The 24,956-nt window shown below is 46.0% G+C and overlaps 2 protein-coding genes across 3 annotated transcripts in view; one reads left to right on the forward strand and one right to left on the reverse strand.

The window, feature by feature from the left end:
• LOC142579665 (uncharacterized) overlaps window positions 1–24,956 on the reverse strand; it is a 238,284-nt gene that overhangs the window by 130,350 nt on the left and 82,978 nt on the right. The gene's annotated exons all lie outside the window — the stretch shown is intronic.
• The window catches only part of LOC142579664 (uncharacterized), a 39,321-nt gene continuing 23,420 nt past the window's right edge, over window positions 9,056–24,956 (forward strand). For both annotated transcript variants that reach the window (XM_075690092.1, XM_075690093.1), the window contains exon 1: window positions 9,056–9,251. In XM_075690092.1, the coding sequence (XP_075546207.1) occupies window positions 9,082–9,251 (170 nt within the window). In that variant the 5' untranslated portion in view covers window positions 9,056–9,081. The remainder of the gene's footprint in view (window positions 9,252–24,956) is intronic.

Raw genomic sequence — 24,956 nt, forward strand, 5'->3', positions numbered from 1 at the left:
GTGCAATTCGTGATAAATCTTTGATATGTTGCCGAAAGCAGTTGACTATAGTCATACTTATTTCACTTTCTTTTCTAGTATAAATGCACGAAGTATAAAATTTTCACATCAGTGATAAAATTCGTATCACAGAGGGATAAGAAGCTGTAAAGACTTGCGAAGCCAGATCGCTGTTGATTACGAATTCACGTATTTCCGCGAAATCACTACGGAGGCGACCGTAGACTTCCGCGGGATATTCAAGCAGCATTCAGAAAGTGCATGCCGGGAATGAAACCGGCATTCCTTTTAGTCTTCCTGGACGGCCAACCTTCGTCACCGAATCGGAACGCTAATAGCGCTCTCATAATTATTACAAACTGGTACGTCATCAGTAGTTGGCAGCCATCGATTCCTTGTTTTCGTTGTCAACGGTCAGCTTAGCGGAACAGAGCGCGTAGTTGCCGGGGCTCGCCGACGGTTCCGCGACATGCTTCGGCTTCCCACGTACACATTCTTCTTGTATTTTGCAGCGTCGATATATACATTGAATAATGACTTTTGTAGAACTTGAACGCCTGTTGACTATGTCATTTAAAAGGTCTGACAGAAATATTTAGCGCAATGTGAAATTCTAAATTGTCGAGCCGCATAGATTTTTGTCTAAAGGGTTAGATCTGCCTAAAGGAGCAGTCTCGTTGCCTGTAGAGTGTGGTGCTCCCTTAAATTTCAGCTGAAGTTCCTGCACCAGCTTAACATCAAGTCATCGCGTAGGACGGTGTCCTGCTCAGGTGTATTTATGTATTTTTTATCGGTAAACTGGGCTTACATTGCATTGTACAACAATGCAAAGCACGCAGCGCTCCCTGCATACTTTTCCCGATTAAGATTATTGCTGCGCAAGCTGCCACAGAGATGACAGCATGCGACATGAGGAGCGACGTTCCTAACCTTTTGCATTTAAAAGAACCAGACCAACAAATGATTTCTGTGTTGTTGCAGCACCGCTGTAAGGGCAGCGTGGTGACACAATTTCCATTATTCTAAAGCAATAAAGTGTCGCATAACCCCCTCAGTAGTTGCAGTGGTGGTTTTCAACAGCTTCACTAGACATACACTTTTGCAAGGCTGGGACGGCGAGTCAATTTGTTTGTAAATATGTGTCGTACGTATAGCGAAAAATGAGCATGCAACCTGTTCCCTAGACCAAGGCCTTCGCTTCCCCACTCCAAACTAAAAGCTCAACACCAGAAACTGCCCTCCTTTGTCTTGCAGATCACTCTGAGGTGTTACCGCACTTACCATATCCAAGTGAATGTTGGGATTGTGGACGATAACGGACACATCGTCAGCGAATCCGTCGTCCGGCAGTCTGTTGGTGCCGACTTCATTGCCGTCACCAGCAGCATTTTTACGTGGGTGTTGTGCTTTGCATGCTGGCTGTTTCTTTTGCAAAGCTCTGTATTTCACTCTCCTCTTCTTTCTCTCTCTCTTTCCTTTCTACAGCTGATGAAACCACGCTCAAAATATTATTGTCATGTTAATTTTTTTTTTTTGCTTTTATTTTCAGGCATCCAGTCAACAGGGGTACAAGACAGGCACGCTAAATGAAGTTCTCAAGGCTGTTTGTGTAATAACAGTAATAAAGAAATATTTATTTCTGAGTACAAACAGGCCCTTTCTCTTTTTTTTCCTTGTTTATTGACATTTTACAGTAAAACCAAGACAAACAATGCAATGGTGGTGTGGCTACTGAGGAACAGAAAAATAGACCTGCTGCGCACATGGCGATGCTGCAGGTCAGTGTCGCCCTGAAAAGAAAGAAAACAAAGTGGAAGCGGTCTCTGCGTATAAATAAGAACACCCTATACCCTTGCATACCTCAGAGAATAACGGGCACGTACCCAGGGGTTGGAGGGGCCCGAAATTAAGCGGCATGTCCTCCCGCCCCTCACCGCCTCGCCCATGTTAAAGCACCGCGAAATCAAACGTGAGACTTGACAGCTATTAGGGGGTCAACATTTTGCTGCCTTTTTCACTCCGTGTGGATGGCGATAGTTATCCGCATCTCCTGAGGTGTGAAGGCCGGCTTTCTCATCGATTCGGTGCCCGCGCGATTAACTCAAGAAGCGTTCAGTTGTCGCCATATATTGAACGCTCACGCGCATCGACGTTGCTTCGTTAGTTCAACCTTCTTTGTTTTAACTGATCCAGGGACCAGGAAAGGGATTCGGTTCGTGGTAGGTTGGTCTGTATGCTCGTGAAACAAATTGCAGCGGTAGAAAACACCAGCTGCGCTTAACTTTTCTTTTTGCTTCACTATTTCCTCGAGCGACTGCTCGCCGCGACGTTGGCAGACCCTCAGAACCGTATACCCGCGATATGGGTTAGATAATGTGGAAAATAAAATAATGCGAGGCAGCGTCCATCATAAAACCATGCAATAAACCTTCAACCTATAAGCAATATGACTGTCAGCCGTTACCTAGTCTGGTTTTCCCTAATTGTACAGCACTTTTCGTGCAACGGCAACTGGAAACATGAGTGGCAAGGAGTTGAGAAATTAAGTGATATACTAAGGCAGAGAGACAAGGCAACAGCCAAACAGGAAGGAAAAGCGAAAAGTAAGAAATTTAACAATTGTTTATAAATATATTTATGGATCAACATCTATTTACTTAACAAGAAAGTAGAGAAAATTGCGCCGGAAGTGAGAATAATTCACTGTATATTGAATCACGCTTCTACAGGCATCAGTCGAGCCACATGACATAGCTACTTCTCTGCTGTGCTTATGTGGGTGTTTTTCTAACCTTCCGCGGTGGGCGCAGTGCGTCTAAAACCGCCACGTCCTGCGCTGTACGCAGCTGTACGGGACTGGCGGCAACGTACCGTTACGCAACTTACCAAATAGCAATATGAGTCGGTTTTGGCACTTAACTTGGTAGATCAGTACACAAGGCTATCCAAAAGAATTGTAATTGTTCCGCAAATAATTATTTCCTGTATAATTCTTCCAGAGCTGATTAAAAAAACTCGACTATAGTCGGATACAACTCAACTATATATATGCTGTGAAGCCCCGCCCAAGCCCTCATAACCGCCAGCCTCTGCGTTTAAAAGTGCGTTTAAAACTGGTGGCCACGCATCGTTATACTACTTCCCAAATAACAATATGAGTCGGTTTGGGTGCTTAACTTGGCAGATCAGTAAACAAGGGATCCAAAAGAATTGTGATCGTTCCGCAAATAAATATTTCTCTATAATTCTTCCAGAGCCGATTAAAAAACGCGACTATAGTCGGATACAACTTAAGTCTGCACGGAAGTCCCGCCCACGCCCTTATAACCGCCAGCCACGGTTCCTCCGCGAGGCTGCAAATAATTCATACTTCAAAAGGTTTCCTGTTACCCAAATAAGGCGGTAACTACAAAAACAATTATTAGCGCGTAATTTTATATGTTTTCCCTCGCCTATTGTAGTGCAATGGCGAAAGCCTAATTCTTCATTGAACTGAAATAAAATGCTTGCTTCGCTGCAACTATTTACTGTCAAGTTTCACTTCAATGGGAAGTGAAGTTTCATGAGTAAAACGGGTTCAGCAGTCAAATGGACAGTACCGGAGACTTTTGAAGAGTGAAATGCCCAGACTTCATACATTTTGTCCATGTCTTCTGCACACCTCATTGCTTCCACCGATGAAAAGGCTGTTAAAAAAAAGCAGACTCTCCGGAGGTATCAAGTGCGACACCATTTTGAAAAGGCCACACGACGACGATTTTGTTTGCTTCTGTGATTGGCTGGCAGACTAACAAAACCCTGCGCGCTCCGTGTGCCTTGGATGCCAACTGCTGTTTTTTTAAGGTGTATTCTACTATAGTAATCGTTCTCTTACGCTTCTTTTCTGCGTGAGTCCATTTGACGTGGTGGCTTGTTCGCCAAGTAAAGGAGAGGTGTATCTCACAGGCGTACCTGCAAGATACACCTTATTTCAATTATCTTTTGCGGGTTTACGCAGCTTTATGGTGAGTGGTTGGCGTTATTCACATTTCTATTACTAGAGGTACCAGGGTGCCTACCAAGTTGTCATTTCCAAATTCCCTGTGTTTTCAAGGTTTTCCCTGAGTGCCTTTGCAAAATTCCCTGAGTCACACAGAATTTCGTTTTACGTCAAGACAGGCTGACACTATGTCGCCCGATGCTTTCACTCTCTATAGTAAGCATGCTAAGAAATGACTTAATCCAATTTGAATTGTAAGGAGCATCATTTATTTTCTACTAAAAAAAATCTGTAGCGAGGGGTTAGTAATACGCACAGTGAATGAGATAAGTTCGAAAAGGAATGGTAAAACTCATTGCAAATCGAGTGGAACATTCTCAAATATGAATAAAAATGAGATGCATACATAAACAAATGTTTTCGAATATCCACTCGAGTCACGAATTATGATCAACTGTCGATACATACGTGTGAAATATAGGTGGTGCTTGAGACTCCACTGAAAGCAAATCAAGGTGATAGAATGACTTGAGCATTTTATCATGAGTCATTATAGAGTAACCAAATATTTGAATATCGCAAAGTCAGTCATGCTACGCTTCTTCATAAAAAGGATTAAACCCCCCGCTCGAACTACATGCACAAGTTATTTATTAGCCTCAAGCATTTCGAGAAAGAAAAAAATATTTATATTTGAAGGTTGCTACCGACATGCCCTACATCAAGCGTCACCTAAAACATGGTAGTGCCTTCACCAAAGCGATACTCTGTAATTATACATATCACTCAGAAGCAAAATGGAAGTAATTTAGGTTAACAGAACGTTCAATTTTCTGTAAGCTTAAAGTTTATGCTGTATTCCTTGCTACCACTGCGCAGAAATGGCAAAAATAGGTCGCTTCTACAAATGTGCACGCCGTGACTGAAGATGATATGAGCTACTTTTATCATTTTTTATAGCAAGCTCATTGGTGTGAGGCCCGAACTTTGTCACGAATGAGATCCTCAACAGCCGGTGCGTCAACCTCAACTCTCCTGACATACTCTCAGCCCGCGCATAACACTTCAGTATTGCATTTCACTGCTTTAGCGAGTTTATTTTGGTTCGGATGAGGAACACCAGGGTCAGCCAACACTTTGTTTTTTGAGCTCCTTGAAAAAGGTGGCGGCAGGCTTCCCTTCCCGTTCATTCCTCAAGGCATAGGTCATTTCTGTTCTCGTCCTCCTATAGCGCGCTTTCGCCCCATGGACCATTCGAAGCATCCTCTTCGTGAGCTGTACAGTCAACGTCCGATTCGAGCAGTCCGTAAAAATGAATGCATGTCTTTTACTGCCATTAAAGGCTCAAATCGCCACAAGCACACCCGAAAAGGCCTAGCATCATGCTTATTAGGGATATTGGTGCCCCTACTGGGACAGGAGATCGTGGATGGACGCGTGTATAATTAAAGGGCCCCTGAAACAGTTCGGACAAATTTTGTAGACGCGTAGGGTACAGCTTAAGTAGAACGTTCGCACCACAATTTAAGTGAAGCGTTACGTATTAATGGAGCTACAAACGATTACAATTTACCCTCCTACCGAGCCATGCTTTTCCTCCTCAACTCGTTCGCCGAGGGATCGGGGCTAAGCTCCACCTGCACTGGTCCTGCGTCATGACGCGACGTCACATCGTCTACTTCCGGTTGTTTTGGAGCCCGCCCGCGCGAAACCTCTCCGCTAGCCGCTTGGTCGTCGACCCCAAGAGAGAGCTATCGAAGCAGCGTGCGTTGCGAGCATTATGTCGCAGCGTCGAACGTGTCTGGTATTCCGATAACCACAGGCTAGCAGGGCGTTTCGACGGAACGGTGGAGGCATAAACTCAAGCCGATGAAGGAACTTTAGCGTAGACGTAAGTGAGCTGCCTGACCAGTCTCCATGGTCCAGCCACCCTTTAGCGCATAGCTGAACCAGCGAAAGAAAGAGCTATTATTGCTCGTACCAAGTGTAAAACATTTTAAACATTACCAAAAACAACGTGTTAACAATTACACTCCTGCGAAAAATTTACACCAGCAGCAAAGAATACATTTTATTACTGCTACTGTGTGTGGTTGAGCTCTCCGCCACCAGGTGGCTGCACCCTCCAGACCACTCACATTTGCCCTTCTGTTCATCCTATGAAACGACACGCCAGGGGACACGGCCAGGCCTTGTCCCCTTGCGCTTGCGTTTGCCCTAATACAGAACTCGCGAAACGCTATTGCGTTAGTAATCTTCCGGTGTAAAGTGACGGCTGGAATCGCGCAAATGCTGGCGCTGATCGGATAGCGGCAGTCCGATGCGCTGCAGCCAATCCGCTCGTGTACTGGCTTACAGAGGGACACGATGTGGCAGCTTGACATATTGCAAGTCACTACGTTTGCAGTCCACAACGCAACAAAGTCGATACATAGCGCTCGCGGAAATACAGACCGACACAGAGAGGCGCGAGGTGAGCGGTTGCAGAGAAAGAGGGACAGCTAACGGTATTGTACGTCGCTGTTTCTGAAAAATAAATGCCATGCAAATATGTCAAGCGGGCAACTTACGCAGAGCATGCAGAAGCAGAGCCGTTTTAATTAAAGCACACCACATGGTCCAGGACAGGCTACGGAAGTGGTCAACCGTCAGATCAACACTTCTGTGCCCGCCGCATTAGCTTTGGATTTGATCCCAATCTAGGCAGAAGCACTTCGACGGGCGATAAATAGAAAACGCACGTTCACTAAGATTTTGGGACGCGTTAAATGACATCAAGGTGTCAAAATTAACCCGGAGTGTGCCACTATACGGCTTGCTGCATTGTCTGAGTGTGGTTTTGGAAGGTACCGCCCCATAATCCAATTGAAATTTAAGAATTCTGCCACAATGTGATGTGCCATGCGAGGAAATGACAACGGTCAACCCTCTCAGAGGTTATAAAATATGGCACACAATGCCTTAAGCAAACACCTCTCCCTGTGTGTTCTGTGCAGTACGCAGACGAACAGCAGTGGCACCTTCAAGGTAACATTTAACAACTCGCCACTGCTGCACACTGCTGTACCTGCTGTACACTTGGTGATGCCCCAGGACAGTTGCCTCTCTGAAAAAAAAAAAGTGGAAGCGCTCTCGATCTGCAGATAAATAAGTCCACCCTAGTTCCGTTGCATACCTTAGAGAAAGCCATTATGCACAGAATGCAGGCACATACCCAGGGGTGCGAGGGGCCCGAAGTTAAGCGGAGTATCCTCCCGCCCCTCACCGCCTCGCCCATGCCACCACTCCGCACACACATTGCTAAATTTCCGCGAAATCAAACTTGTGACTGGACAGCTATTAGGCGGTCAACATTTTGAGGACTTTTCCACTCCTTTTGGATGGCGGTGGTTATTGGCATTTCCTGGGGTGTGAAGGCCAGTTTTATCATCGATTCGGTGCCCCCGCGATTAACTTAAGAAGCGTTCAGTTGTCACCATCTATTGAACGGCCAAGCGCATCGCTGTTGCTTCATTAGTTCAACCGTGTTTGTTTTAACTCATCCAGGGACCAGGAAAGGGATTCGGTTCGTGGTCAGCTGGTTTGTATGCTCGTGAAACGAGTTGCGGAGGGAGAAAACACCAGCTGCGCTTTACTTTTTTTTTTCGCTTCATTATTTCTTCGAGTGACGGCTCGCCACGACGCTGGCAGATCCTCCGAACCGTACACCCGCGATATGGGTTAGAGAAGGTGGAAAACAAAATAATACGAGGCAGCGTCCATTATAAAATCATGCAATAACCCTTAAACTTATAATCAGTATGACTGTCACCCATTACCTCGTCTGCTTTTCGCTATTTTCACAGAACTTCTCGTGCAAAATTGGCAACTGGAAACAGGAGTCGCGAGATTTGAGAAATTAAGTGATCTGCTAAGGCAGAGAAATAACGCAACAGCCAATACGGAAGGAAAAACCAAAAATTAACAAATTTAACCATTGGTTATTAAAATATTTATGAATCAACATCTATTTACTTAAAAAGGAAGTAGGGAAAACAGCGCCGGAAGTGAGAATAATTCCGTGTATTTCAAATGACGCGTCTACAGCCATCAGTCGAGCCGCCTGACGTAGCCACTTCTCTGCTGTGCTTATGTGGGTGTTTCTCTGACCTTCCGCGGTGGGCGCAGTGCGTCTAAAACCGCCACGTCCTGCGCTGTACGCGGTTGTACGGGACTGGCGGCAACGTACCGTTACGCAACTTCCCAAATAGCAATATGAGTCGGTTTGGGCGCTTAACTTGGTATATCAGTACACAAGGCTATACAAAAGAATTGTAATTGTTCCGCAAATAATTATTTCTGTATAATTCTTCGAGAGCTGATTCAAAAAACGCGACTATAGTCGGATACAACTCAACTATATATACGCTGTGAAGCCCCGCCCAAGCCTTCATAACCGCCAGCCACTGTTCCTCCGCGGGGCTTAAATATTTCCTACTTCAAACTTTTACTGTTACCCAAGTTAGTCGGTAAATACAAAAATAATTATTAGTGCGTAACTTTATAGTTTTCCCTCGCCTATTATAGTGCAATGGCGAAAGCCTAATCCTTCATTGAACCGAAATAAAATGCTTCGCTGCAACCTGTAAGATAGATCTGATGTCATTTCCCTTTTGCGGGTTTACGCGTCTTTATGGCGAATGGTGGGTGGTATTCACATTTGTATTACGAAAGGTACAAACCCCCCCCCTCCTTTGCACAGAAAAATTACCGTGGGTTGAGCCCCGCCCTCCCCCCCCCCCGAAAAAAGAAAAAAAAAATCCTTGGGTATACGTGCCTGAGAGAATGTAACATGAAGATGTAGTTGCTACAAGAACGAAGTTACAATTACCAATATGCACGCCACGGAGGCCATTCAAGAGGTATGCACTATAAAGGCCCCTAAACAGAATAAAGGTAGCGCCATCCTCTGAAGATTGCCGCCGTCTTCCTCCCCTGCGCTTCCCGTTTACGCTCGGCCTTCCCATTGGCAGAACACAGTCACGCGCTTTTTTTTTTCTTGCTTGTATTTGCATCCATTGGCATAGTGGTGCCAAACATTGCGAGCGACGTATGCAGACGCAATGATGGGCTTTATGAAGACGCCACGTTTCGCGTCTCCTTTGTGCTTTAGTAGCGTAGTTCCGTCATCGCGATGCCATCTTGCTCTGCTGTCGGATGCACCGCACGTGAAACTGACGGCAAGCGACTCTTCCGGATTTCATCTGCGAAGGGAGACGCGGCACGGAGGAAGGTCTGCCTTTAAGGAATCAGCCGGGCTGATTTCAACCCAACGCAATTGTCCCGGCTGTGTGAGCGATGCTCCACTCATCACTAGTCTCATATGTTGCCACTTGTTGCGGAGTCGTTAGTTTTTTGCTGTCTTAAGTGCCGTATCGTCGCACTGCGTTTATTTGTAACTTTTGTGCCCGACTTCAATACGGTTTCTTTCAATACCCCGTGCTTTTCGTCGACTTAGTCATCGCGATGTTTCGCCTCAGGGTATGCGAACAGCACTTTTTGAGTTAATCGCCGGACGTATACCAAAGCGTTGAGGGTGCGGCGACCATAAGTTCAAAGCGATGTGCGATGCCCAAGAAGAATGCCTACTGCTGATCGCGGTTCGCACTTTCTGTTCTTATTAGCGTTGCAGAGAGACACACGGGCCCGGGTCCTGAAAAGCTATCTACGAAAGGGGCAGAGTAGTGCGGCGTTGCTGAGACGCAGCTGAAACACTGTGTTCTCGCCGCTTCCTCGGAACTGAAACGAGAGAGGCAGGACGAGAAAACAGAGCCAACTAATAGCAACGACATTCACACGGCCTCTCTTGATGTTTCAGCAGCCGGTCGCGATAATACCGCAAAAAAGTTCCGATCAAAATACCGCCTCAAAAGCACGAACGACTCGTTGTGACAGCGTTTGATTTGTAAAGCGTCTCCTATATGTAGTTAGGCTCCACTTATATAGGGGAGCCAACTTCGGCGCAGGAGGAGGACAGAGGCTACCTTTATTTAGGCGCATTGCTACAGACACAGTGACAGCGCCTTATGGAAATGCATGGTGAGCATGTGATGGAATTATTAGAGCGAACTGTGGCGCTGGTCTCTATAAGGGCAGTTCAGCCGGCATGGGAATGATGGGGAAGTACATGAATTTGCCTAAACTTTGTCTTTGTGACTATGCAAAGTAATCATTTTAAGAAGGTAGTGCATTGTAAATTATTAGATAAACATTTAAAATGTCTGACGGCAGGATCAAACACAGGACTTCTAGCACAGAAATCCAATATTGATATCATTATGTCATCGACGCACCGACAAGCAGAACCACTGTAATTAGGAGCGGTTATGCATGCTGTTATACAAGCGGGTTAGTCGAAAGTGGACGTGGAGGAGCCCGAATGGTGAGACTAGAAATGAAATCGACTTCATACTCTGCGCGAACCCTGGCATCATACAAGATGTAGACGTGCTCGGCAAGGTACGCTGCAGTGACCATAGGATGGTAAGAACTCGAATCAGCCTAGACTTGAGGAGGGAACGGAAGAAACTGGTACACAAGAAGCCAATCAATGAGTTAGCGGTAAGAGGGAAACTAGAGGAATTCCGGATCAAGCTACAGAACAGGTATTCGGCTTTAACTCAGGAAGAGGACCTCAGTGTTGAAGCAATGAACGACTATCTCATGGGCATCATTAAGGAGTGCGCAGTAGAAGTCGGTGGTAACGCCGTTAGACAGGAAACCAGTAAGCTATCGCAGGAGACGAAATATCTGATCAAGAAACGCCAATGTATGAAAGCCTCTAACCCTACAGCTAGAATAGAACTGGCAGAACTTTCTAAGTTAATCAACAAGCGTAAGACAGCGGACATCAGGAGCTATAATATGGATAGAATTGAACAGGCTCTCAGGAACGGAGGAAGCCTAAAAACAGTGAAGAAGAAACTAGGAATAGGCAAGAATCAGACGTGTGCGTTAAGAGACAAAGCCGGCAATATCGTTACTAATATGGATCAGATAGTTCAAGTGGCTGAGGAGTTCTATAGAGATTTATACAGTACCAGTGGCACCCACGACGATAGTGGAAGAGAGAATAGCCTAGAGGAATTCGAAATCCCACAGGTAACGCCAGAAGAAGTAAAGAAAGCCTTAGGAGCTATGCAAAGGGGGAAGGCAGCTGGGGAGGATCAGGTAACAGCAGATTTGTTGAAGGATGGTGGTCAAATTGTTCTAGAGAAACTGGCCACCCTGTATACGCAATGCCTCATAACCTCGAGCGTACCGAAATCTTGGAAGAACGCTAACATAATCCTAATCGATAAGAAAGGGGACGCCAAAGACTTGAAAAATTATAGACCGATCAGCTTACTGTCCGTTGCCTACAAAGTATTTACTAAGGTAATCGCAAATAGAATCAGGAACACCTTAGACTTCTGTCAACCAAAGGACCAGGTAGGATTCCGTAAAGGCTACTCAACAATAGACCATATTCACACTATCAATCAAGTGATAGAGAAATGTGCCGAATATAACCAACCCTTATATATAGCTTTCATTGATTACGAGAAAGCGTTTGATTCAGTCGAAACCTCAGCAGTCATGGAGGCATTACGGAATCAGGGTGTAGATGAGCCATATGTAAAGATACTGGAAGATATCTATAGCGGCTCCACAGCCACCGTAGTCCTCCACAAAGAAAGCAACAAAATCCCTATAAAGAAAGGCGTCAGACAGGGAGATACGATATCTCCAATGTTATTCACAGCATGTTTACAGGAGGTATTCAGAGGCCTGGAGTGGGAAGAATTGGGGATAAAAGTTGATGGAGAATACCTTAGCAACTTGCGATTCGCTGATGATATTGCCTTGCTTAGTAACTCAGGAGACCAATTGCAATGCATGCTCACTGACCTGGAGAGGCAAAGCAGAAGGGTGGGTCTGAAAATTAATCTGCAGAAAACTAAAGTATTGTTTAACAGTCTCGGAAGAGAACAGCAGTTTACGATAGGTAGCGAAGCACAGGAAGTGGTAAAGGAATACATCTACTTAGGGCAGGTAGTGACCACGGATCCGGATCATGAGACTCAAATAACCAGAAGAATAAGAATGGGCTGGGGTGCGTTTGGCAGGCATTCTCAAATCATGAACAGCAGGTTGCCACTATCCCTCAAAAGGAAAGTGTATAACAGCTGTATGTTACCAGTACTCACATATGGGGCAGAAACCTGGAGGCTTACGAAAAGGGTTCTGCTGAAATTGAGGACGACGCAACGAGCTATGGAAAGAAGAATGATGGGTGTGATGTTAAGGGATAAGAAAAGAGCAGATTGGGTGAGGCAACAAACGCGGGTAAACGACATCTTAGTTGAAATCAAGAAAAAGAAATGGGCATGGGCCGGACATGTAATGAGGAGGGAAGATAACCGATGGTCACTAAGGGTTACGGACTGGATTCCAAGGGAAGGGATGCGTAGCAGGGATCGGCAGAAAGTTAGGTGGGCGGATCACATTAAGACGTTTTCAGGGACAACATGGCCACAATTAGTACATGACCGGGGTTGTTGGAGAAGTATGGGAGAGGCCTTTGCCCTGCAGTGGGCGTAACTAAGCTGATGATGATGATGATGATGATGCATGCTTGCAGAGTCTCATTAATTACCCTCTACATTAAGAAAAGTATAAATTGCATTGAAATTTTGGCGCGAATAGCGTAATAAATGAAGCCACAGGCACAAAGACCGAACAAATCATCATCATCATCATCAGCCTGGTTACGCCCACTGCAGGGCCAAGGCCTCTCCCATACTTCTCCAACAACCCTGGTCCCGTACTAATTGTGGCCATGTTGTCCCTGCAAACTTCTTAATCTCATCCGCCCACCTAACTTTCTGCCTCCCCCTGCTACGCTTCCCTTCCCTTGGAATCCAGTCCGTAACTCTTAATGACCATCGGTTATCTTCCCTCCTCATTACATGTCCTGCCCATGCCCATTTCTTTTTCTTGATTTCAACTAAGATGTAATTAACTCGCGTTTGTTCCCTCACCCAATCTGCTCTTTTCTTATCCCTTAACGTTACACCCATCATTTTTCTTTCCATAGCTCGTTGCGTCGTCCTCAATTTGAGTAGAACCCTTTTCGTAAGCCTCCAGGTTTCTGCCCCGTAGGTGAGTACTGGTAAGACACAGCTATTATATACTTTTATCTTGAGGGATAATGGCAACCTGCTGATCATGATGTGAGAATGCCTGCCAAACGCACCCCAGCCCATTCTTATTCTTCTTATTATTTCAGTCTCATGATCCGGATCCGCTGTCACTACCTGCCCTAAGTAGATGTATTCCCTTACGACTTCCAGTGCCTCGCTGCCTATTGTAAATTGCTGTTCTCTCCCGAGACTGTTAAGCATTACTTTAGTTTTCTGCAGATTAATTTTTAGACCCACTCCACAACCCACAACCTAATCCACCTCTATCAAACCTAATCCAGCTCCATGGACCCTAATCCACATTATTGTACCCAAATCCATCCTAATCGGTCTTAATCCTCCTTTATCAACCCTAATTCACCTTAATCCACATTATCGACCTCAATCTTCCTTTATCCACCTTAATCCTCCCTAATCCTTGTTCATGCACCCTAATCGGTCTTAATACCCTTCCATCAAGCCTTCATCTTAATCCACCGTAATCCGCCGTAATCCTCATCCACCCACCTTAATCTTTATTCGTGCATCTTAATTCTTAATGCACTCTAATCCACCTTAATCTTCTTTAATACCGTCTAATCAACCTTAATCCTCCCTAATCCACCTTATGTTAATCACTAATGATTCATTAATTAACTTGGGTAATTATTCTCATGTACAGGGGTGGACATGCTTTGGGTCACCTCTGGCCTTCCTTGGGTCACGTGGTACTTCCAGTTTACAATGCGACCTTGAAATAGAGATCTGAAGACTTTCGCCTAAAACTTAAAAAATACCTCAATGTTGACAAGGTAACGTTCATCACCTGCAATACCAATGGTATACTTGCCACTAATTTTGTCAGGGCGCAAAGCAGAATCTACAATGCTGCACTTCCGACTGAATAACAACAGTTAGCGACGTGCGAGGTGATGGAGCCGCCCCAGAATATTAGGCATACTGAGGACAACCGCAACAAAAACGCTGGTGAGCAGGCCGGAAAAATGTAAAAAAATGCAGCATTACGGGATGCTTTGCTACGAGCTATAAGAAAGACGCCTCAGCTCGCAAACAACGCTGTTCTTTGTCAAAACGGGGTTCTTTCGGCCAATGTCATGCAGCCACTGCTTGCTGCGCAAGCCGTTACGCTTTCCTTGTGGTATCATAAAAACGGCATAACCATCTTCAGGCTTCTTGGTGCTGTTATATGCGCAACATCCCGGCATAGCGCTTGCACATAGAGCAGGAAACGCAGCGTACAACGTTCGCTACGCCGAGCTAAAGCGCCGAGCCAGCCGTGCTCAGGAGGAAAATGGCGCGAACGAAAAGGAAAAACACAAGCAAAACTCAAGATCCGCGCGTTTCCAAGGGCAACGGCAGGGATCAGGCACGTACCCAGGATTTCTTTTCGGGGGGGGGGGGGCGCACCACCACCACCACCACCACCACCACCACCACCACCACCACCACCACCACCACCATCATCATCATCATCATCATCATCATCATCATCATCATCATCATTATTATTATTATTATTATTATTATTATTATTATTATTATTATTATTATTATTATTATTATTATTATCATCATCATCACCATCATGTATTATGTCCACTGCAGGACGAAGGCCTCTCCCTGCGATCTCCAATTACCCCTGTCCTGCGCCAACCGATTCCAACGAGCGCCCGCGAATTTCCTAATTTCATCGCTCCACCTAGTGTTTTGTCGTCCTCAGTGCGTTTTCCTTCTCTTGGTGCCCAATCTGTAACCCTAATGGTCCAATGGTTATCTAACCGGCGCATTACATGAACTGCCCAGCTCCATTTTTTCCTCTTGATGTCAATTAGAATATCCTCTAAACCCGTTCGCTCTCTGATCCAAACCGCTCTCTTTCTCTCTCTTAACGTTATGCCCAGCAATCTTCGTTCGATCGCTCTTTGCGCGGTCCTTAACTTGCTCTCAAGTCTCTGCCCCATTTATGTCATCATCATCATCATCATCAGCCTGGTTACGCCCACTGCAGGGCAAAGGCCTCTCCCATACTTCTCCAACAACCCCGGTCATCACTTTTTGTCATCACCATTTATGTCATCACTGGCAAAATGCACTGATTGCATGCACACCTTACCTTTCAGTAATAATGGTAAGCTTCCAGTCAGGAGCTGGCAATGCCTGCCGTATGCGATCCAACTTATTTTTATTCTTCTGTGAATTTCCTTCTCATGATCAGCGTTCCCTGTGATTAATTGACCTAGGTAACCGTACTCCTTAACAGTATCTAGTGGCCGACTGGCGATCCTGATCTCTTGTTCCTTTGCCCGGCTATTTATCATTATCTTCATCTTCTGCATAATAATATTCAACCCCACTCTTACACTCTCACTGTTAAGGTCTCCAATCATTTGTTGTAACTCGTCTGCATTGTCCTTGAATAGAACAATGTCATCGGCAAACCGAAGGTTGCTGAGATATTTGCCGTCGATCTTTACTCCTAAGCTTTCCCAGTTTAATAGCTTGAATTCTTCTAAGCACGCAGTGAATAGCTTTGGAGAAATTGTGTCTCCCTGTCTGACCCCTTTCTCTATAGGTATCTCTCTGCTTTTCTTGTGTAGAATTAAGGTAGATGTAGAACCTCTGTAGATATTCTTACGCGAAGGACGAGTCAGTAAGACGAGAAACTATTTACATATTATATTTACAACAACGGTTGCAGCGAAGACCGGTCAGATTCACAGCGCGAGCCCAGTTCGTTCTTCCTCCTCTTTTCTGGAGTGATGGCGCCCACGCACCTCGTTCAAACAAACAAATACCACACGTATGTAGCAATATTTTCCAAGCTTTTTACGTAAGCGTTCTGTACTCCTTGAATACGTAGTGCCTCTATGACTGCTGGTATCTCTACTGAATCAAATGCATTTTCGTAATCTATATAAGCCACATAGAGAGGCTTATTGTACTCTGCAGATTTCACGATAACCTGATTGATGACATGGATGTGATCAATTGTAAGGTATCTCTTCCTGAAGCCAGCCTGTCCCCTTGGTTCGTAAAATCGAGTGTTGCCCTTATTCTATTGGAGATTATTTTGGTAAATATTTTATATAATACTGGGAGCAAGCTAATGGTCCTATAATTTTTCAATTTTTTAACGTTTGCTTTTCTTGTGGATTAGTATAATGTCTGCATTCTTCCAGTTTTTTGGGACCCTTGCAGTCGATAGACACTTCGTATAAAGAGCCGCCAGTTTTCCAAGCATTATGTCGCCTCCATCTTTGATTAAATCGACTGTTATTCCACCTTCTCCTCCCGCTCTTCATCGTTTCACGTCTTGCAGGGCCCTTCTGACCTCATCGCTAGTTATAGGAGAGTTTCTGTATCCTTTTCATTACTGTTTCTAAGTGCGGTATCGTGACTCCTCTGGGTACTATATACAGGTCAGCTTAGAATTTTTCCGCTGCTTTTACTATATCTTCGAGATTGCTGATGATATTATCCTTCTTATCTTTTAGTGCATACATCATGGTTTGTCCTATGCCAGATTTCTTTTTTACTGATTTCAGGCTGCGTTCAGTTTTACGGCTTCTTCAGTCTTTCTCATGTTATAGTTTCGAATATCAGTTATTTTCGCCTTGTTGATCAGTTTTGACAGTTCCGCGAATTGCGTAGCGCTGTGCGGCCGCCAGTCCCTTACAACCGCGTAGAGCGCAGGATGCGATTCTAGACGTAGTGCGCTCACCGCGAAAGGTTAGAAAAACACCCACCTAAGCACAGCAGAGAAGTGGCTACGTGAGGCGGTTCGACCGATAACTGTAGAAGCGTCATTCAAAACAAGTAATTCTTCTCCATTTCCGGCGGCGTTTTCTCTGCTTCCTTTCTAAATAAAAAGATGCTGATCCATAAAAATTCTCATAAACAACGTTTAACATTTTTATTATTCGCTTTTGCTTGCAGTTTGGTTGTTGCCTTGGCTCTCTCCCTTAGGAGATCGCTTAATTTCTCAACTCCTTGCGATTTTTGTTTCCAGTTCCCAATTTGGCACGAAAAGTGCTATAGAATTAGGGAAAGACAGACGAGGTAACGGGCGACAGTCATCTTGTTTATGGGTTTAAGGTTTATTGCAGGGTTTCATGATGGATGCTCTTTCACATTATTTTATTTCCCAACTTATCTAACCCATATCACGTGTATATGGTTCCGGGCATCTGCCAGCGTCGCGGCGAGCCGTAACTCAAGGAAATAATGAAGCAAAGGGAAAAGTTAAACGCAATTGGCGTTTTCTCCGGCCGCAACTCGTTCCATGAGAGTACAGACCATGGCTGAGTAACAGCCGCATCCCTCTCCTGGTCCCTGGATCAGCCTAAACAAAGAAGGTTGAACTAACAAAAGCAACAGCTATGCGCGTGACGGTTGAATAGATGGTGACAACTGAATGCATCTCGAGTTAATCGCGCGGGTGCGGAATCTATGATATAACTGTCCTTCACATTACATGAGATGCCGATAAGTATACCGCCATCTAAAAGGAGTGAAAAAGGCAGAATAATGCTGACCGATGAACAGCTGCCAAGTCTCAACATTGATCTGGCGGCGCTTTAGGAATGTGTGAGGAGTGGTGGCGTGGGTGGGGAGGGGGGGGGGGTATGCCACATGATTTCGCCCCCCCCCCCTGGGTACGTGCCTGGCAGGGATACCAATCGTCGTGCAGAAAAACGGGCGCAAAACTGGTTGCCGCGGGGGAACACACAAGGGGCGAGGAGGAGGCGAGGTGGTCGTGCGGCCACGGCAGAGTTCAAAGAGTCGCTACTTTCAAATTCTCAAGGGACTTTAAACGCGGGGGGGGGGGGGGGGGGAGGTGCAGGCGCCACTTGAGCTTGTTTGGAAGCTGCTTTCTTTGTGCGTATTTTGCGCCGGTTCAAAATGGCGTAGGTGAGGAGGAACCATGGAGGAAGAAAACTCAGGAGAGGCCCTCACGTCACTCTGTGTGAAGCTAAAGTGAAGCCGGAAGTTGGCGTTGCTCATGGCGTTGCCCCGCCTATCGGGCCAGTTCTCCTCTCTTGTTTACATTTCTCGCGAAACCACGTCGCGCTGCGCGCAACCGGGCTGCTCGGACGCGCGCGCTCCGCAGCAATACTAAACAATCGCGATGTCTCGGTTTCGGCCTGCGATAGCACGTTAGCATGATTCCGCCAAAGAGGGCAAAATTTCCCGAGGATATTCCTTCGTCCAATTGCCACTGCCGTGGCGCGGTACATTGCGTACAGCGCTGCATGCGCGTTCATTTCACGAACTTCCTCCTATCCCACTTGGCCGCAGCAACATCCGGGAGAGCATGGTCCACGTAATGCAGCGCAACGAAACATGGAGACCAACGCAAACCTGCCCGCACGGCGCCTTTGCCACGGTTCGAAACCTACGGAGCAACACGTGTGAGCGCACAGAACTACAACAAAGCCACCATTGTAGCCCGAAAGGCGTAGCGCCACAGCAAATAAATAAAAAGAACAGCAACAAAAAGAAAACCTACTACGTCATTTCCTCCACACTTTTCTCCTAGCGCGCGGAGGGAGTAAGACCTCTCCTCAGTTTCCTTCCTCCATGGGAGGAACCGACGCTCTCGCGTCTTTCTGAAGGATGCGCCGGTGACGCTGATTGGCCAAAGCACGCACGCCCCCCGCGCGCCTCGCTCGTATTGGTCTGGCGCCGTTTGGGTGCCGATTCTCGCGTGCCCGACAGGTTGGTCGCTCCCGTGTGCGCTGCGTGTTTCTCTCTGTGGTTTTCTTGCGCTGCTGTGCGCGTTTGCTCAGCCGCTCGCTTCTCGACAACGTTCGATGAGGTGTCTTTTCGCCGCCCGAATGGCTGGAGCAGATCGTCGTCTGAAGACTACTACGCGTCAAGCGTTCGGCTAGGCGCGAAGGCGGCCGTGGAATGCGCGACAGAAGACGGATAGGCATGTACCCGGAGTCGGCGGTTGCTGGTCTGCCTCAAGATTCTGCCGGATCGAGTTCCGAGCTGCAACTCGGTACGTCTAGCATCAACACTTAGTCCACCCACGCCTCGCGTGTTGGCAGACACCGTGTAGATACCGTTTTCTGCACGACCGAAGAGAGTAGCAAGCGCGCAGCGATCGCCGATAAGGTGAAACCGCGCCTGGCGTCGCAGTCTGCAACGGAGCGAAAGTTTGAGCTGCTGGGTGTTGACACGAAAGAGGACGTCAACGACAGTGGAACGGAATTTGCGATCGTGGATTTATCCCTGCTACAAGACTTTTTAGGACTTATGCTGTGTCCCATTTGGGGCAAGAAAACGCTGATGCTTTCGAAGGACCCGACCAAGGAGTACGGGCGCTGTGCCAAGCTTTTGCTGGAGTGCTTCACGTGTGGCATGCGCGAAAGGATCGCCGGAGGCTTCACATGTCCAACAAAGATCACACAAACAGAAATGCTTTTGACAAACAAGCTTGCAAAGAGGAAGAAGCCAACAACAGACTCTGCCTGCAGTCCTGGGCTTTTATAGGTCTATAGGCGTTACCTGTGCTGAATGCACAATTGTGTGAGTGTGCAAGATATATACATGTGTATCTTTTAATCTGAATTCTTGGATTTTACGTTCCAAAACCACGATATGATTCTGAATTAATTTTGACCACTTGGGAAGCGCTACAACACAAGCACATGAACTTTCTTGCATTTCGGCTCCATTGAAATGTGGCGACCACCACTGATATTTGATCCAGATTTTTTGTTGTAGCCATAAAGTTTGTGGAAAGAACATATTTTGTTGTGGCCATGAACTCTGTGCAACTTTATTTGCATAGGGATGCCATTTGTGTGCCTTCTGTCTAAGAAGGAACTCAAATAAAAATGTGAGGCTCGTGTGCTACCTTTGTGGCATTGTTTTCAATAACCATGCGTGATGTTGCAACCAATATCTCTGTGTTATTTTTGCACAATGTCCAAATGTATGTCATGAACTTGTTGCTGAAAGACAGCGCTACACAGTTATGCAATTCATATTCCCATATTGTTAGGCCATTCAAGGTTACTGTGAACTGAAAGTTCAATTTCGTTTTTCTCAGCTTCATCTTTTTGGACACCACACATTGCCTTACAAGGGGGGGGGGGGGTAATCTTCATATGTTCTTTCTAAGTACCAGCAAAATGTTCGGTATCAATATATTTTCGTCGACTGGATCTAGCCGGTGGTGCTATTTATTTATTCCAAAGTTGTCGGCTAAATTTTAATTGCCACTAAATACAAATTAAAATTATCAAAAATATTGCAATTATGTTTACATCATTTTTTTCCCATTATAAGTGCACTAAGAACAATAAAAATAGCATCACCGGCTAGAGCTACTCTTAGGCGTTCTGGCCGTATACTTTGTTTTCGGTTTTGACAAAGTTAAGCTTTTGAAAAGTCCCGTAAGAAATTGACTGAATTTCTCTATTAAAAACTTTGCATCATTTGTTCTAATGCAGATATACAAAATCTAATTAGATATTAGCAATCAGCAGAAAAATATACTGATACTGTTAAATATAATCCAGTTTCCACTAAAATTAACAAAATTGGTTTGGGAACCCACGTCTCCCCATAAAATGTAATTGCGGTTTAAATATAGTCACGGAGATTACCCCACCCAGACCATTGAACCCCATGTATACTGGGTGACCGCTGAAGCAGTATGTATAGTCGCTTCGTGCGTACTATTTTCTCTCTTGTTCTACACGCACAGACACAAAATCGGCAAGATCTCATGTGCGCAGACGTTCGATTCTCGAGCTGCTACACCCGGATGACAGCCGCCACCGATAGTGACGTTCAAACATGGCCACCATGACGTATTTCCTGCTCATACAGCTTAGCAGCGCACAAAAGCACGGCCTTCGAGACTGGCTTCCTGTAACACGAAGAAGCTGCTGGTAAGGCTGCGAATTCGCTGTCGAACAAAATCCAATTCAACACACGTAGTAGCTGCGCAGAAGCACATTTTTGTTTTAAATGCATAGGCATTTATATATGCTTGCCCGACGAGAAAAATGTCCTATACCCTTCCGCCCTTGACGACCGCTTTCAAGATAAAGCCCACAGCAGCGAGCGATTGTATCTTCAAGCCGCCTGTAGCTTCAACGCCAACAAGGCGACAAGAACACAGCACTCGCGAATCTCTCGGCACAAGCCACAACCTGCGCCTTTCGCAAATCGCTTTCAATACGTGGACCCGCACGTTTCTCTTTAGCGCGCAGCGGCGGAAACGCAGCGCAGAGAGCGATTAGTAGTCAGCACTCTCCACATCGGAGATCGTTTTCAACATATGGCCCGCACAGTCATGCCATATATACGCAGGCCCCACCGGCGTACGTTTGATCACGGTTCATACTGGCTCGATGCTGTTGGATAAGGCGCTAATGCGCGATAACGGCTTATGATGATCCGAACATCATCAGCGCACCGGGCGCCGCCGCATGCATGCAGTACTTTGCTTGCGTCATCAATGCACCTTGCGCTGCCGTCCGCACCAGTTCGTGTCACCGCAGCGCTGTCGTTTGTTTGCGCTGGCCTGATCAAGTTTCAAAACATTGATAATGACACCTGCATGCGTGGAGATGAGCAAGTGCCACAATGGTTACGCATACTTAGACAACTCCCTGAGAAGTTCCTGCATGAATTTTTTTTCTTCATTCTGCCAGTGCTTTTGCGGTTGTAGTATCGTCGTGGTTTCTAACGGTCTTTGCTGCAGCGTGTCGTGTTGATGTTATCAAGACGTCCACATTGCGGATGATTATCAAGACGTCCACATCCGCAGAATTCTCGGATAGCGACACTTTTGCCACCGTCGCACCTTGCCAATCTTCATATGTGAAGTGGATCACGATGTGAAAGCGGATGACGGCCCTTCATCATCTGACGTGGCGCGTGCTTTGAGCGTCATGCGAGCTTTCGCACAGAAGCGGGGCCTCGTGGACAAACTCGCTCGCGGCCTTACCGAGCTCGAAGGTGTCGTGGCAACGCCACCACTGCGGCAAGTGAAGGTTGCCGATTTTTTGCTGCCTAACCACAAATAAAGCCTGCCGTGTGTGCGTTTGAGAGCATCGTGACGTAGTTCTTTTCCGGCCGGTAAGTAACTTCTAAACTGGCATTGGCGACTAATTTGTACATCGTTTCGTGCATCCCTAAACGTCGATCCCGGCCGATTACGTCTTAATGAGGTTTGATTGTATCTTGATTTTCTAGGCATCTATGTTACTGATAGCCTGCTAAATTATATTTATGCAATCTATAGAGGCTCCCGGGAATGTGCTACACGTATTTTCTTGCCCGAAATTTGTAAGCATTAAGGGGGGACCCGGCAGCGTTTTTAGAATTGCTAGTAGGTAGAGCGGGGCGTGGCACTTTTGACGGAGCTCGACGTTTCTGCGCAGGCGCGAGTAAGAGCGGGCGCGAGAGAGAAAATCTGGGGGCTTTTGCTCCTTGAATATATGACTCAGCCTGGGCACTATACGGAGGAGGTTTCTTAGAGCGCGTTGTATTCGTTTGTCCCCTATAGACACGCAGGCATTGCGGAGTGCTGTCGAGTTGGTTTATACGCTCCGCTGCTGGCTACCCGCGCGGTGATGCAGTGGGCGCGGACGCCGCTTCCAAGGTGATCGCTGTGTCTGAAGGGACAATGTTCTGACTGGTGTTGTACAAGTCGCGGGTCGCTTTTTTCGTCGCGACGATAGATCGGATTCTTTACAAGCACTGCTCCAGGAGGGCACATGTAACCGGCAAACGGAGGCCTCAGGAGAGCACCTGAGGTTTTTAAAAGCAGGCGGCGCAGGATCTCCGGGGCACCCAAGCGGCAGCGGAGGGATCAAAGCTGGAAGCAGGGCGGCCCGTGGGTTGGGGCCGCAGAGGCCGAAGCGTGCCAGGGGGTGTTCGCATAAAAAATTGCTAAACTTTCAATCCAAGCATTCCAAAGTAGTAAAAAATGGAATTGCCATGTCGTGCCTTAAGTCTTCTCTCACCCGATCCTGCATGCATGTACCAAATGAGCGCCAGTTTTAATGCGCAGGTCCGACGCCTATTAGAAGCAGGTTATCCTATTGTAACAGTGGCCACTATGGCTGCGCGCCTAAAGAAGTCGGTTTCGAGGGGGACGGACGTGATTACAGAAAGCAGTAATAGCAAAAAAAGAGTAGTGGCTATTCCGTATATTCATTCAGTGTCGCACAGGCTTAAAAAAGTTGCAAGTAGATATGATGTTAATGTTGCTTTCACTGCTCCCAATAAGCTAGGTAAGATATGCGCTGCCGTACAGAGGAAAAAGGACCACGTAAAAGGCAATAAAAAACGAACAGATATTTGTCCAGTGAAGCACAATAAGAACAACACTTTTACTGACTGTCGTATGGGTGTGGTTTATAACATTCCCCTTAGCTGTGGCCAGTTCTATGTAGGGCAAACAGGACGGTGTATCAATCAGAGGCTAATGGAACGTAAGAGGTCGTTAACCGGTGGATTGCCTTCTAATCTTTCCTTATACTGCCAAGATTGTAACTTCACGCCAGAGTTCGATGAATGCGCAATATTGTACAGGCATAAGAATGAAGATACGAGTCTTATGGTAGAGGTATGGCATATCTATAATGGCGGAAGTGCGTGCGTGAATCAGCCTTCGATTACTTTACATCAGGAAGAGAATAAATGCCTTAACAGTTATCTCTCATGTAGACTGGCACGTGTACCCGACTGACACGTGGTGTTACCATTCCTGAGCTTGCGCAGATGAGTTTTCTGTCTTCTTTCTTTTTCGCCTCAGTGATCCATTCAGTTGATAGTCGGCGTTCGTGTTGTGCACTTCTCTTCTCTTGTGTCCTGTCTGCACGCCTCACTTCTTGTTTGCATAATGAATCCTTCCAGGTGGCGCTCACGTCTCTTTGAAGCGTGAAAATCAAAACATAATGCTAATATAACTTATGAGGCACTGGAGAAGCACACAAGGGCAAACCAAGCGCACATCTTAAAAGCAACGTTGTTCAATTCCTAAGTTCCTAAATCGCAGTACGTGTCGTACATATTTATGAAGTTTATTAGGGAATTTGTGTTAATTGATTTAATATGTGCTTTGATGTCTCCTTCCAGTAATGTCCGCCTCTTCGAATATTCCAGCTCAAGGACGAGAATTACGCTATCTGCAACAGGCATTATGTTAAAACGTTCCAGAAAGCTTAGATATGATGACCCCCTATATGCGCCATCCAGGATACATACCATGCCTATACAGATGACACTAGTTCAACACAATCGTCTACTTCAGCAAGAGTTATATCGTACTTCAAAAACGAACAATCCTCTTGTGCAACATCGTCAACAATTACCGGCTTAACTATTTGCTATCTTATGCGCGAGAATATTTATAACTTCCTTAAGAGAGGCGCGAAAGAGGATAGTTTTCATCGCCTCCCAGGCGGCGCTCACGTCTCTTTGAAGCGGGAAAATGAAAACATATAACGCTAATATAACTAATGATGAATTCGAGAAGCACAGAAAGGCAAACCAAGCGCAGATCTTAGAAGCAATATAATTCAAGATATGCAAAACGACATGGTTCGACCAATATTGCAAGAGTTCGGACCTGATTTATATTGAACCGCTTATTGAATTCAACATTTCATTACCGTCAGATAGAAACATAGGAAGACTTAGTAGTGGGATAACAGCTGTGCACCGCCTACACAAAACATTCTTCATACACAGAATTGTCCGATCTGAAATTCCTCAGTGTG

The sequence above is a fragment of the Dermacentor variabilis genome, chromosome 4, assembly GCF_050947875.1.
Source record: "Dermacentor variabilis isolate Ectoservices chromosome 4, ASM5094787v1, whole genome shotgun sequence".
NCBI lineage: Eukaryota > Metazoa > Arthropoda > Arachnida > Ixodida > Ixodidae > Dermacentor > Dermacentor variabilis.